The following is a 14,559-nucleotide window of genomic DNA, read 5'->3' as shown; positions in this document are numbered from 1 at the left end:
CGCTCTTTCCTTTGGAAAGATGAGCAGATCTTGTTCATTCCCAATCAATTGTGAGAGGCCAGATCAAATGCCCACCTGAAAATCTACAGGAGACCCAGAACTTAATTTAACTGAGTTTCCAAATATCACATGGAAGTTGCACTCTGCGACCAAGAAAAACCAGAGCCGGCTGGTACTATCCAGGATAGTTTCATTTAACCTACTGACTCCAATTCTTGTCCAGATATCAGGGTGATGGATGCACAGAACACCTCCACAAGGCTGCAAGGATTTTAATCTATCCACCAGGAACATGCCACACAAAACACATCTCAGAACCCTTATTTCAGATGTTGAACCCGAAAGGATTTCCCCCTGCAAAACAAACCCATTCAACCCAGGAGGTACAGACATGGCTGCCTGAGGCCAACGCAGTTGCTGCACTCATTAAGGCTGCAACCTTACAGACAGTATCAACATGGAGCACGTGGGACTGCATTTGCAGGATGAGAGTCTGTGTGGTCTCTCGTTTCCAAACAGACAGGGCCACTGCAGGGAGAGGGACTGGTGCAGCTTGCCTGGACTTGCTAGCTGAGCTGAGCGAGAAACATGAACAAGCTGCAGTGGGAACTGGTCGAAAGACATGGAAGCACAGACCCATCCGTGGGAGTGCAGGAACACAACAAAAGAATCGGCGACACGATAGTTTCACACTCAAGGCGCCAAAACGTCTGACTGCCTTTGGCTGCTGTGCTAGCAAGGCCGAGTTAATGCATCACCGAGATAACTAGAGACAGACCAGAGACAGGAGAAGAGAGGACAAAGGTCTCCCACAGGATTTTGCTACACACACTATTTCCTTAGGGTGGTTGTTTTGATCTCTGGCGGGGGAGAATTGGGGGAGGGAGAGAGCGAGCAAGCACAGTCCTGGCACAGTACGAGGTCAGAGAGGCAGCAGCAGTTCAAGCTTCCCACAAGCCCTGTTCCTGCCACAGAGGCACTGCTTCTGGGGGCAAGTTCATTATTTTTATCTTATCAAGCCTCAGGCTCTGCTTAGACCAAGAGAGAATCCTGACGTGGTGCCCTTGCTTTCGATTACAAATGCTAAATCCTTGCCTCAGGGTTTGAGATGGTGAGGGTGTTTCCCACAGGCCACCAAAAGCTAACAACATCTGGCCACTAATGACCTAGGCTGGTAATGGATATGAAAGGCTCTTCCTCCCATCACTGTTTCTCCCAGCCACGCAGTTGTCTTGACCACTCATACGCACTGTTGTAGACACTACTGCCTGAGGTCCCTCTTCCAAGTTCAACAGGCGACTCTTGAAGACTATCCCAGATAGTGATTCGGTGGTTGCTGTCCAGTTTGTAACGCATACATGCCATAAAATCCCCACTCCCAAGACTGGCCTCCACCTCGGCTACCCGAAGAACAAGCCTCAGTACCTTCCACAAACCCTTGCTATAAAGGACAATATTTCCAAAGAAACCTGCTTTGTCACCCAACCTTTTCTGACATGTAAACCCCCATGCAGGGCAGTCACTGCATAGCATGCTACCAGGAATACTTAGGTTTCCCATTTCTGAGGCAACTGCAACAGCCTCTTCCAAGAGTTCCTTTCTCTACGCTGCTGGGCTCTGCGTTTAATCATGCACTGGTTTGAACAGGCAGTCATGTCTCCCAGGTGAGGGCTATTCCTTCCTCTCAGTTAATGGAGCCATTTTTAGTGCAAGTGGAAGGAGCTTTAGCTTTTGCTGCAAACCCCAGAGGAGCCTGGTGTATATATAGAGGGAGCTGAGGGCCTCGCACAGCTGCTAACAGCAGGAATGGAAAACTAGTGAGAAAGAAGAAAAAACGTAGGTGGAAATTAAGAGCAGTGTGTGCTAACCAGTCGCACCTGGCAGACATCCTGCTCAGCACAGAAGGCTGAGCAGCTTCTTCCCCACTACCTGGTCGAATGAAGATATTTTCCACTGACAGCATGGCTGCTATGGGAAGCAGCAGATCTTCACAGTCCAGAGCAGCTGCCTTTATGACGGCACAGGTTAGGTTTGGAGGGAGGGGAAACTGCACCAGGAGCTCTCCCAGTCGTGTCACGTGGCCTTTCCTTATCGGGAAGAGAAAGGATTCAGGTATCAGACTGAACAGACTTGTCCTTATTGGAAACTTCAGAATTTGGGCATACATGCCAGGGGACAAGAACAAGGAGCGAGGAAAGAGAAACCAGTACCAGGGCCACTTTGCCACAGCCTTCGGTGATTCTGAGGCAAACACCCACCCACCCCAGGGGAAGAGGTGGGACAGCAGAGAGGACTGGCAGTCTATGCAACAGAGGATCCTCTAGCTGGTAACCTGCCATTACAGTTGCCCATGCCTTGCCTAATCTACAATGTGAACAGGAACTTGAAGGGCATCAGGAATGCAGAATTTGGATCCTGACTGGGTGCAGAATACTCAGAAGCTTAGGGTGAGAATCCATGTGCTGTGGTATCCGAGCACCTTTTACTCTCACAGCAGCCCCAGAAGGTGCTTCAGGGCTGCTGAAACACAGCAAGATTGCCTACACTGTCTCCATGCTGCACCCCAAACTACGGCTGAGAAGTACAACCTGCTCAGTGCACAGTAACTACTGGAGCTGAGGCAGTGAAGCCAACTGACAAGGCCCTGATCACATCCCAGAGCCGCTCTCAGGCTTGTGGCACTCTTACAAATTAATGACTCCTTAACAACCAGATGGATGAAGCTTTATAAGGACCAGGGTCAAAATCTCAAAAGAACGTTCCTGACTTCCTTACCTGTCAATAGCTCCACATTGGTAAAGCTGCTTAAGAGCCTCCAGAATATGCCTCTCTTCTGGGCGGTCCAAATAGGGGAACCTACAAGCAAAAGCACAGGTAGAAATTCCACTGCTGGGACTTACGGCAAGTATCTTCTGTTAAAATGCTCTAGGCATCCTAAGGCTGAGGCCTTCCATACAAGTCACCTATCAAGAGGAAAAACATGTGTGCACGCATGTGCACATGTATATCACACATCTCTAGGCAAATAGCCAAGCCCCAGAAGAAAGAACATGCACAAAGACGCACAGCCTGAGTCACAGGCGCATGAACACACAAACACACACTTCCCCTCTCTCTCTCGCTCTCATTCTGAGAGATCCTCAACTTAAACTTCATCCATGTGGAACAAGCTAGAAGCCTTAATACTGCCATGTGATGGGGCTTGCAGATAATGGATGACATTGGAGAAAGAAGTGAGACCAACCCAAGCCTTCACTGAGCAGAGCTAGGGGCTGGGACGTGGTGCCCCTAACTCAACTCCATTGCTTGGCACGGTGCTCTGTAGCAACAGAAAATCAAATAGCTCAGTTTGTGGGGTGCCCGGACCCACACAGAACAGTGGAGAGGATATCTCCTATCAGAGACTCCTTGGAGATGGATAAAGTAGGCCTGCAAAAGAGGGGACACCTGCAACTCTGTCTGCTCCTCTAAAGGGTTAACAAAAAATGCTGTTTCCTTTGGGAATAAAGGCCTGGGTTTGAGAGATCCCCAAAGCAGCCAGACCTCAAGACGCTGGCTGGCCTAGAAAACTGTTAGGAGAACAACCGGGAAGCCGACAACTGATTTTGTGGAACTGTCACACCTGCTCCGACACCTAATCTTGCTCTTGCTGCCAGCAGGCTGCAGTGTGAACTGTGCTGCTCACTGCCCCCAGTCTCCAGCATGCCTTGGTGACAGCCAGGAGGAAGACGGCAATCCTCTCCCCAGGGGTTACCTTATGACATCGTGGACAGCAAGGCACTTCAAGGTCAGGATCACAGATGTCAGACTAGTCCTCTTAATCTCTGGGATCGTGTGTTCTGGCATACACTGATCCCAAAATTCCTCACTGTATAGCCTATAGCATTTCCCAGGTGATGTCCTGCCAGCTCGGCCGGCTCGTTGCATTGCTTCGCTCCTGTCAAAGAGGAAGAAACTCAATAGTACATGCTGTCAGGGTAGAAAAGTGCACTGTAATTATGACAAATAACAGCTATTTGCATGTGCCTGGATGACAGACTTAGACTGCGCAGCAACAACAAAGGAACCCATCTATATAAAAAGTAGCAGTGTGAAAACACGTTATTGCATAAAGAAAAACTTCCTGAAAGTTTCTGAAGCAGGCTGTTGTGCTCAGCAGTAGCAGAAGGATGTATAAGCTGTTGTTCAGACTATGGAGAGCACGGCTGATTCCTTCTCAATGCCCATAACTGAAAAAACCTGTCAGGCTCCCCCTTAGATTTTATTTTCTTGGCCCCATCTTCTAAATATGAATCCAGAGTAGCTGTAAACAAAAAAACTTTGCATGCTGTGGTGTCTCAAACCTCTCCACTCATTTCTGAAACACTGTGGATTCACAGTATGTGCAAAACACCTTCCGAAGGCAGTCTGGGTAATCCTGTTAAATAAACCAAAGTGCAATTAACCGTTCTTCAGACTTACTTTGAAATGGGAACCACCTCCAGGATGTCCAAACCAACTCTGGGATTATGGTTTAACTGCTTCACAAATCCGCTATCCACCACATACCTAAAAAAGATTAAAATATTGTCAAGAAGCTGAAAGAAGAGGAGTTTGTACCAGGCAGTGACTTGAGGTACCTAGAGTCAGGTCATGTAGAACAGCAGTTCTCAGCTGGGGGTGCATGGCCCGTAGGAAGGCCGCAAGCAGGTTTCAGGGGGTCTGCGCCTGAGGGACAAGGAGGATGGACAGCAGCACTTGGGTGCTGGCTGCTTCCAGGCAGGAGGCTTGAGCCAGGCGCTCTTCATGCTGCTCGCTGAGCCCAGCACTGCGGGAGCTGCAGGAACACGTGGCGTGCTGCACGGTGCTGTTGGTCCAGCAGCCTGGCGAACTCTTCGAGTGCATCTTCTTCTGCAGCACCACCTGCCGCAGCACTGTGCTCTACTCCTGCTTGCCGGCTGCCTGTGCCCTGCTGCTCCCTGCAGATAAGTCTGTGGGTGTCATTCCCCCCACACATAACTTTCTGTACACAGCCTGGCCAGACTGGCATGAGCAGGAGATGCCTCCACAGCCCAACGCGTGGGACCTGGCAGGGAGAGCGGCGAGACTCATTGCTACTGCTGCTGCCAGGACCTCTGCACCAGCTGCACCACTAGCAGCACGATGAGTAACCAATACAGATGACTTTAGAAGCCTATCCCAAATAGTGATCTGGTGGTCTCCGCCAGAGCGGAGGTGGGGTGGGAGGCAGCGTGAGTGGCCTGAGGGGAGCAGTGGTGGCCGAGCCATGGGCCCCCTGCCCTCCCTGCACATGCACACACACTGGGAGGCTGGGAGCAGTGGATCAGGAGTGAGGGGGACACAGGTGGGGAGTGAGGGGCAGCAAAAGAGCCAGGGGGTTGTAGGTTGGGAGTGAGAAGGGCCTTGAGTCCATAAAGGTTGAGAACGGCGGATGGGGAACATACTCAGTCTGTAAATTTGGAGAAGGGTCGCACCCTGCTGGCCAGTGGCAGAACTACAAAGGCACGGACTACAATTCCCCAGCTAAGGCTTGAGTGTACAAAGGGATTGCGCTGAATTCAGTTTAGATTTTTGTTTCCAAAATAATCTCCATCTATATTAACCATTTTAAAGACTATTTAAGCTACCAGGCAAAGGCATAGTACCAATTTCCCACTGATTTTTGTTATATATGCACCTCTCTCCCTGCCTGTGTAAAGAGAAGAGAGCACGCAGTTCCAGATCGCTGGAGACAGAGGTCAGACATCCTTCAATTCCAGCGCAACCTTCCCAAGCACTCCCCAAGTTACAGCTTTTAAGAAGCTAAGGAAACAGGTACCTGATCCCATCAATTGTCAGGGATGTCGCAGCGATGTTTGTGGCTATGACGCACTTCCGAATGCCTGGTGGAGGTGGCAAAAATATTCTTCTCTGCTGATCTAAAATGAGAGAATCCATCAGGCCCCTGTGCCAGGCAGGACACAGTGAAGTCAAACAACATGTCTAGGAATGGGCAAGGTTAGACAGTGGAAATGGGTAGCTAATGCGGTTATATTTGGAGTGAAACAGAGAAGAGCCAGACAAAGCAATTCAAAGCATACTCAGTTCTAAAACTGTTTTTCCCCCCATCAGCCAGGAACAATATCACCACTTCTGTACTGTTAAGTCTTGTAAGAAGCAGTCTGCCCACAGAGTACTTAAAAGCATAGCTCTTCTGGGTGGCTCTTTTGAAAGAAGAGCAGAGGCAGGGAACCAAGCAAGATGCCAGCTCTGAATGGACGGTCAACAAAAGATTTCAAGTATTTTTTTAAATCAAATGCTCAGGGCTCTAAGAAACCCAAGCAAATAGGGACTGCAAACCTATTCTAACAGAATGAGTTAACATCTTGATTTTCTGATGAATCATCTTGCCTAAACCTGTGACAAAGTAGTACGTATGTATTACCCTCCAGCTATTACTCAGGGGGAGATTTTCAGAGAACAGGGAATTGGCCTTCTAACTCCTTTGGAAAAGCTGTTCCTACAATGACTTGGTCATACTTCATTGATAGCTCTTCGGGGCAGGGGTCTTATTACTGCCAGGCATCGTATGTGGGAGCAATTGCATCGAGTACACCTCCCGAGCACAGCCATGAAATGAAAAGAACCACGTCTGTCAATGTCAAGTATATTTGTGGTTTTTCTTAAAGCACCACCATTAGCACTTCCCTTTCATTCAAGCCTCATTTCATCCTTTTAGGAGGGAACAAGAAGCGCACCCTCTCTGCATGTCTCCAGCCGACATGCTCCTTGCAAAAATTCTCAGACTCAGAAACTGCTGCCCTCCTCTTACACCCGTTTATTCTGCATTTTGGTATTCTACGTATTTCACCCACACATTTAACCACCACATTTGAGAGCATCTGAAAACGCAGTGCCTGTGTTTTATAAAGGGCAGGAAACCTTTGTTTTTAATCTCTTCAAAATGAGTGCATCTTACTAGGCAGTGACACAGCTGAGTGACTCATCTGGTAATTCATACTTTCTATCAAGGGTAGCGCTGCAGTCTTTGCATCTTCCTTCATGTGCACAGCCCTACTGCCACACGCCTTACTGGCAACACACACACACACACACACACACACACAGAGGTAATGATTAAAATTAATGGAAGCAACACATCTGAGCAATTAAGTCAAAGCCCCTTTTTTGACAGCTAAAAACATTTATTTCAGTTGAATAAAAATAATTTTTCCTTCTGTGCCTCACCTCTCCCGGACAGATATTAGCCACACCCTGCGTGTCAAGGCTGTGGATTTATATTTTAATTTTAAATCAGTGTAAATCCTAGACTGAAAACAGAGACTCAATATGCCTCAAAACTGGTTAAAGGAGCAGGCTGCCAGCTCTTTGCAAAGGTCTGTACCAGTCTTCAGCCAGAAGGATAGGGGCTGAAACAGGAGCTCCTGGAACAAGTCTGAGGAGCAGGTTTTAACTGGACTTCACAGGCATCTATGCCTGCCCCTGCTAAGAACTATAGAGTGCATCGGCCTTGCAGGAGAAACTACTAATGTTTTCAGGGTAGAAGAGATAATATCCCATTATGGAAATGTACAGACAGAATGGGAAGCACTTTACCATGGTATGTCTGTGATCCATCTATTAGAGACATGTAGAACACCTTTTCCTGTTGAAAAAGTGAATTTCAGAGAGGCAGGAAATCCTTACTCATGTTCATCTTGGTCCCAGATATTGGAGCCAAAATATTCTTGCTCATGGCACACTGAAAGTTGATGACCATTACCAGTAAGGACCTTAGATTTCTGTTTAAACTGGAAGACTGTCCTTGCAAGAAGGGTACATACACATCTTCCACACTGTGGCCTCCACTCCGTACTAACCTGGATGGAAGAAAACTATTTCCAAAACTGTGTGGATTTTAAGTCAAAGTGCTCAACAGAGTACTGGCAATGCCAGACTGTGACCATCTGTGACAATACTGCAGGCATTTTATTTTTCAAACAAGTAAATCCATGACTGTATTATTTCCAACCAAAACCTTTTTTATAAGAATATCACACGACAAAAACCTGTAACTAACTTTTTTCTGAATCAGATACAACACTCAATTGAACAAATCTTACCTGTTGGCATTGACCCATACAATGGTAAGATTAGCAAACCTTCAACAGAGCAATCTTGCACATCGTAACGGTAATCTATAGATTCTGCCTTCTGGAAAAGGAAGTCACAAGTTTTTTCTATCTCAGACTGCCCTAAAAAAAAAAAAAAAAAAAAAAAGCAAAGAATTTAGAAATGATCTGTTTAGCTATAACTCTGCTTTGGTAGCTTACAATAGTTCTGTGCAAAGTTTTCTTTATCAAACGTTAGAGGGATGTCAGTATAAAAGCAAGGAAAAAGGACCAGTTGTGGAAATCACCTTCACTGATGACAGCCAGCCTTTTCAAAGGGATGTTTCTGACTTGGGTTCTTCTGTGTAATGGTGGTAGTTTGATTATGCACTCCTTAAAAGGGTTTTATGAGTTATTTTAGCAACCTCAAGCATACGTTAGCTAGGTTGGAGGGTTTGTGATCATCTTGTTTTTATAGAAGTATTTAAGGGACAGCAGGAAGCATTTATACTGCATAAATATATAGTAAGATTGAGGACTAAAGATTCCTACTCCAAGGTATTAAAGAGGTCATTTTCTCTCCTGCATTGGAAATAGTTAGTCCACAAGTTAGGGGGTTTCTGGTTTGCTTGTTTTCAGCCCCTGCTGAGATCAGCAACTTTTCTAGTGCACAGGGGATGGGGTATTGGGCCCTTAAAATGAACATGACGTTGTTGTTTAATACCCAACTCCATCTCTTTTAAGGAACCATGTCCTACCCTAGTCAGGGGCTGGACTCAATGACCTGGCAGTCCTTTCTTTCTATAACTATCCAAGACTAATGCCCACCTAAAAATCTAGACCCTGGGCTGTTGTTATTAAGAGGCAGAGAGGCAATCATCTCTCTCAGACACAGTTAGGCAGGGCAGAAAGAGTCGAGACAATAAAGAATTTCAGGGACGAGACAGATTAGTGTTGGAAATACCCACCCAAGCAACTTTAGGATGAGATATCCAGAAATGCCCATAACTGAGAAACACTAGTTGTGACTTCATTTGAATTTACAGTCAGAAGTGACTTAGGCACTTGGGAAAATTCTGCACCTGATCTTTTAAATGAAGATATTACATGCCTGCAATAGCTGCTCTCTCTACCATTGATTCTGCATGCCAGTTCAGCTGGGTGTGGCTGCAGTGATGCATTTTGACGCTGCAGTGAAGCCACTGCTATGAAGACAGAACTGTCCCCAGCATTTCTTGCTCTGGGATTACAGGGACATTTCACTGGCAGCAAGAATCATTCCACAGTTTGCCACAGGACAGCCTCTGTTTTGGAAGGAAAGAGGTATTCTCACCGGTCAAAAAAACCAGGATGTCCCCTGCTGACTCATTCAAGTGGATATCCAGGGTCACTTTTACAGCCTGAAACAAGGAACAGGTACAGGATTAACTGCTGGAATTAAAGCCTTTCATTCAAGCAATCCTAAGTGTAAATGTAAACCAACTCAACTCCTCCCCCTGTGATGCACATGCTAGGAAGCTTGAAAAACCAGCCACCCACGGAGTGATTAATGCTTTGCTCACAAAGGGGTGAACTCCCATGGCTTTCTGAGAGTTCTTCACACCAAGAACAAAAAGAACAGGACAGAGAGACCAAGCCAAACAACCATACTGTACCTCTGTAACGTATGCAGAATTTCCTGCATCCTTTGGGCCAAGCAGGTTACAGAACATTGCCTTGACGGGATAATTTCTTCCTGGAATATCCACCACCGAGCAGTGCCCAAAGAACTCTGAGAGCTTGTCTACCTCGAGGGTGGCTGACATCACTACCACCTTGAGAGCTTTCTTTCTGCCAGGAGGCTTCTTCTGCTGGAACAGCTTTTTCAGCAAGCCAAATAAAATATCCTGAAAGAAAGAGAATCATTTTATCTTGGTCTCTCTGGACTCACCAGAAAACAGCAGAAACGGACAAGAAAATACAAGGAAAGGGACGGATTTTTATCTCGGAGACATTAAAAACGGGAGAGAATTATGCCCTGAGGGCACGAATGCTTAAAGGGGCACGCACACTGTGTCTTGTCCGCTCATAAATACACTAGATAGAGTTCAATAAAAGGTTTAGTAGACATTAGAAACCGCTTTCTTTACACAGCTAAAGCCCTTTACTTTCCATTCCTTACCCTCACTGCAGCTTCAAGGAGACAACTGCTTTTAAAGCACTGCCACTGTTCTCTCATTCTTCTCTGCACAAGGAAATGATCTTTGCAAGCATGTGATGCTCGCAGGGCCGGTGTCTTTTAACTTAGTTTTTTAATCAGTCAATAAATGCAGAAAACTAAAGGGATGGAGAGGTGCTGGAGCAGCAGATCCCAACCTGGGGGGGTCAAGATCCTATTTGGGGTTGCAACAATAAAAAATGGGGTTGTACATTCCTTGAGAGGGAGGCATGGGAGGGCACACTTGCCCCCAGATTTGTGCATGGGGCAGGGTGGATGTGGGCTGCCCACTGCGCGCTTGGGCTCCCCGCCCCCAAGGGCCTCCACAGCAGAGCGGGGCAGAGAGGCTCAGTGCCACTGCCGGGAGCCCCACACCAGCTGTGTCACCATGGCAAGGCACCCCCTGCCCGCCTGGCAGCAGCGGGGTGACACAACTCTGTGCCAGGCTCATAAATGGGGTCATGCTGAGGAAAAGGTTGGGAAACATGCTAAATCCATGGGAGAACTGCCCTGGGCGTAACCTCCTCGTTCTCTAAACCCCTACCCCAGCCAGCCTCCAAAAACATGAGACTCACTGTGCTTAGGCTCCGCTCGTGGGCTTCATCCAGTACGATGACACTGTATTTGGCAAGATGGGGCTCGGCCAGTATCTGTCTCAGTAGACAGCCATCAGTCATATACTTGATTGCAGTATCCTGAGCAGTTCAATCACACTCTGTTGTTACTCTAGAAATGGATCTCATCATAGCCATTTTCAACATCTGAACTGTGCTTATTGCCTGGAGTTCCTTGCTTAGGCTTCAAGAGGCCACATGCCACATTTAGTACAGTACACTAGCACAAGTTGCAAATACACCGTCTACCGTGGAAAGCATTTCTAACATGGTCCTATATCTAAAGTGCAGTTTTTTTTCCTTCTTTTCCTACTGTTATGTCCCAAAGACAAAAAAATGATTCCCAATCACAAAACCACGATCACAAGACTTTTCCTATGTGGATCAACTATTCATTTACCCTCCACATTCACAGTGCCTAAAAAACAGAGCCCTCTTTTAGAAAACGTACCGATTCTGTGGCAATGCTTCTGTTACAGCGTGCTTTAAAAATGTGGCTCTTTACAGAACTGGACTGCACATTTCTTAACACTAGAGCAGCATCTGAACATGGTATTCACAATAATATACGTACAGAATGGGATTCAAACCCTTTCTTGAACGGTACGGAGTACTATTATATGGAAAACAAGCTCCACGATAGATCGTGCACGTCCAGATTTTGAAGCAGGCATTTCTCATGTTATTTTTAAACCATCATATTCACAAGTACAACTCTCCAACACGTACCTCTGAGGTAAAGTCATCAAAGCGGACCTGATATCCCACTGTGCTTCCTAAAGAACAGTTCATCTCTTCAGCCACCCTCTGGGCCACAGATATGGTAGCAACACGCCGAGGCTGAGTCACGCCAATCGCTCCATGCTTTGCAAAGCCTACGCAAGCAAGGAACACGCTGCTTCAGTTGTGGCACGTTGCTTTGTCAATTTGCAGTACATATTAGCTGTTGCAAATATATTTTTAAAGGCATAAGTGACTGATCTTTCCACTCCACACACAGGCACGCACACACACATTCACCCCCCCCGGGAGAGCGTAACATGCATCTTGTTTGTGCTGATGTTTGTTTCAGTTTTTAAAAGCTACTTTAAAAGTTCTCCATCATCTAGTTTGCTACCTTTTTTGCAAAAGGGGGCAATATTAAGAGCGAACTGAAAGGTTTTACCCTTCAATAATGCAGGAGGATGTCTAGCATCTTAAGGAGAACAGTTACCTTCTTCAAACAGATACTTAGGGAGTTGGGTAGTTTTGCCACTTCCTGTCTCCCCGGTCACAACGAGAAATGAGTGGTCTCCAACAGCCTCAACTAGCTTCTTCCTGTATTTGTGAATAGGGAGCGGGGCAACATTTGACTTCCCGGTGTCTTTTCCCTTCCGGGAGCTGTGTTTTCTCTCCATTGGGATAACTGTGCAACCGCTTTCCTGTAATACAAGAGAGAGAAACAGGTGTACCGCCGCGGCAAGGATCAGAAACGTGCGTGCTTCCCAAGGGATGCAATATCTCCTCTCTCTTTCACTTTCTCAACCCACAACAGGGAAAAGCCAGGCGCTTGCTCCCTGGCCGCCTCCAGATGAGCGCAGACGTGTGGTACGGGGCACTGCACTGGGTAAATGTGATTATCTTTTATTAGACCGGCTCAAATAGTTGGAAAAAATTCTTCTTCGCAAAGCTTTCGGGCACAAACACCCTCTGCCAGCACGCACGGGCACACTTGGGGGAGGGGGAATCCTCTGGTTGGTCCACAAATACCCGCCTCACACCCAGGAGCCACGCGCAGGCGGGCTCTCTACCCCCCGCGGGCTCCCCAGGGCGGCTCCCAGCAGCACCAGTGCCCAGCGCTAGGCCCCAGGTACCTACCACGTGACTCTACCTGTCCCGGCTCCCAACCCGGAAGTAGGGCCCCGGCGCCCTCTGATGACATCACGAGGCGACAGGCAAAGGGGAGGATGAAGCGCCGGTGGGGGAGGCCCCACCCCCTTCCTGGTCCCTCCTCCTCGGGGCTCCCCCGGCTCCGCGCACCCGCGCCCTCTGGTTCCGTCAGCACCTTCTCCCCCCACCGCATCTATAGGGACATGGCTAGATAGCTAGCTATATATAGGTATCTATCTATACAGAGCTCTATATAGCTTTCTATATAGATAGCTATGTATCTGTGTAGATATCTATATAGATAAATATCTCTATATAAATATATCTCTATAGCTAGATATGCAGCTAGATAGATGAATTATATAGATATCTGTCTATAGATAGATATGCAGCTAGATAGATGGACATATAGATACCTAACTCTATAGATAGATATGCAGCTAGATAGATGAATATCTACCTATCTCTCTCTATAGATAGATACGCAGCTAGATAGATGGACATATAGATACCTAACTCTATAGATAGATATGCAGCTAGATAGATGGATATATAGATATCTAACTCTACAGATATCTGTCTATATAGATAAATATGCAGCTAGATAGATGAATATATAGATAGCTAGCTCTATAGATATCTGTCTATCTCTATAGATAGCTATGCAGCTAGATAGATGGATATACCTAGGTCTAGATGTTTGTGTCTGCTTAGCACGAGCTCTCCGGGATTACCTCGGAGTCTCCAGGAATTAGATACATAAATCTGCCGAAGACTGGTGAGAGGCACCCAGGAGATAAAAGATAGGGCATTCATTAAAATGAATATTAAATGTTCAATCTGATTTCTACAGCAGCCCAGTGGGGTTTTGGGGTTTTTTTTTAATGTAATAGGCACGTCCGTTTGCCTCCCTAATCGGATCTCGCTTTTTAAAAATAAGATTCATGTTACAACTTTACATCGTGCGATGGAGCCTCCCGGAATAGATTTAAGCAGCGCTGGCACCCGTAGCTGAAGCGCGCTTCATCACCTGCCCTTCTGCGCGTCATTTCAGCAGACATAGGGAGCTTCATCTTGGTATCTTCATCATATGCATCTACTTTGGCTAGTCTAGAAGGCGCGGATCCACACCTGCCTTCTACCTGACTTCAGACTAACAGGGTGAACTAGGTCTCTCTGCTCACACACCTCCCCCCATATGCCATATAGACATACAGCACAACCTTTCATGAGCTGAAGCTCATTTTATCTGCTGCTGTGAAATGATGTGCAGAAAGCAGCTGGTGAAGAGATATATGTATGTGTGTGTGTGTGTGTATATATACACACATTTCTTCAGCTGCTTTCTTGCACATCATTTCACAGCAGCAAAGTAAGCATCAGTTCATAAAGGCTCTATAGGTATACGTGTATACACACATATATGTAGCTCTATAGGTACATGTACACACACACACACACACACACACACACACACACACACACACACACTTTCTTCAGTATATAAGGTACAGATTTACCTTGCCTTCTATGGGAAAATGCCAGCCTGCTTTATATGCCTGACATAAGCCTCTTGCTGGATGTATTTTCTCATTCTCATGGGTCAGACCACAGTTGCAATGTTTGCTGCAAACCCTGTAGAGAACTGCTTAAATCCTAATAAACGCATTGCATTGCAAGCCAAAGGGAAGTGACCCTCTAATATGAAAATCCTTCCCTAAGACCAATACATTTTCACAATGTAATTGGCCATATTATTATCAATTTGCCAACTTTACAGTACAGCCAT

General features: G+C 46.6%; 1 protein-coding gene across 4 annotated transcripts in view; it reads right to left on the bottom strand.

Annotated features, from left to right (window-relative positions):
• The window catches only part of DHX40 (DEAH-box helicase 40), an 18,111-nt gene extending 5,246 nt beyond the window's left edge, over nt 1–12,865 (bottom strand). For 2 of the 4 annotated variants that reach the window (XM_006016049.3, XM_025209994.1), the window contains exons 1-12: nt 12,759–12,865; nt 12,115–12,322; nt 11,631–11,776; nt 10,863–10,982; nt 9,746–9,976; nt 9,424–9,490; nt 8,103–8,234; nt 5,819–5,918; nt 4,462–4,548; nt 3,755–3,937; nt 2,776–2,856; nt 1,930–2,087 (exon numbers count right to left, since the gene is read on the bottom strand). In XM_006016049.3, coding sequence (XP_006016111.1) covers nt 1,930–2,087; nt 2,776–2,856; nt 3,755–3,937; nt 4,462–4,548; nt 5,819–5,918; nt 8,103–8,234; nt 9,424–9,490; nt 9,746–9,976; nt 10,863–10,982; nt 11,631–11,776; nt 12,115–12,298 — 1,489 coding nt within the window. In that variant the 5' untranslated portion in view covers nt 12,299–12,322; nt 12,759–12,865. The other 2 variants (XM_025209980.1, XM_025209986.1) reach the window with 2 other exon arrangements.
• Between the last annotated feature and the right edge of the window lie 1,694 nt (nt 12,866–14,559).

Source organism: Alligator sinensis, unplaced genomic scaffold, assembly GCF_000455745.1.
Source record: "Alligator sinensis unplaced genomic scaffold, ASM45574v1 scaffold118_1, whole genome shotgun sequence".
Classification (NCBI taxonomy): domain Eukaryota; kingdom Metazoa; phylum Chordata; order Crocodylia; family Alligatoridae; genus Alligator; species Alligator sinensis.
This window is presented reverse-complemented; position numbering and strand designations above follow the sequence as displayed.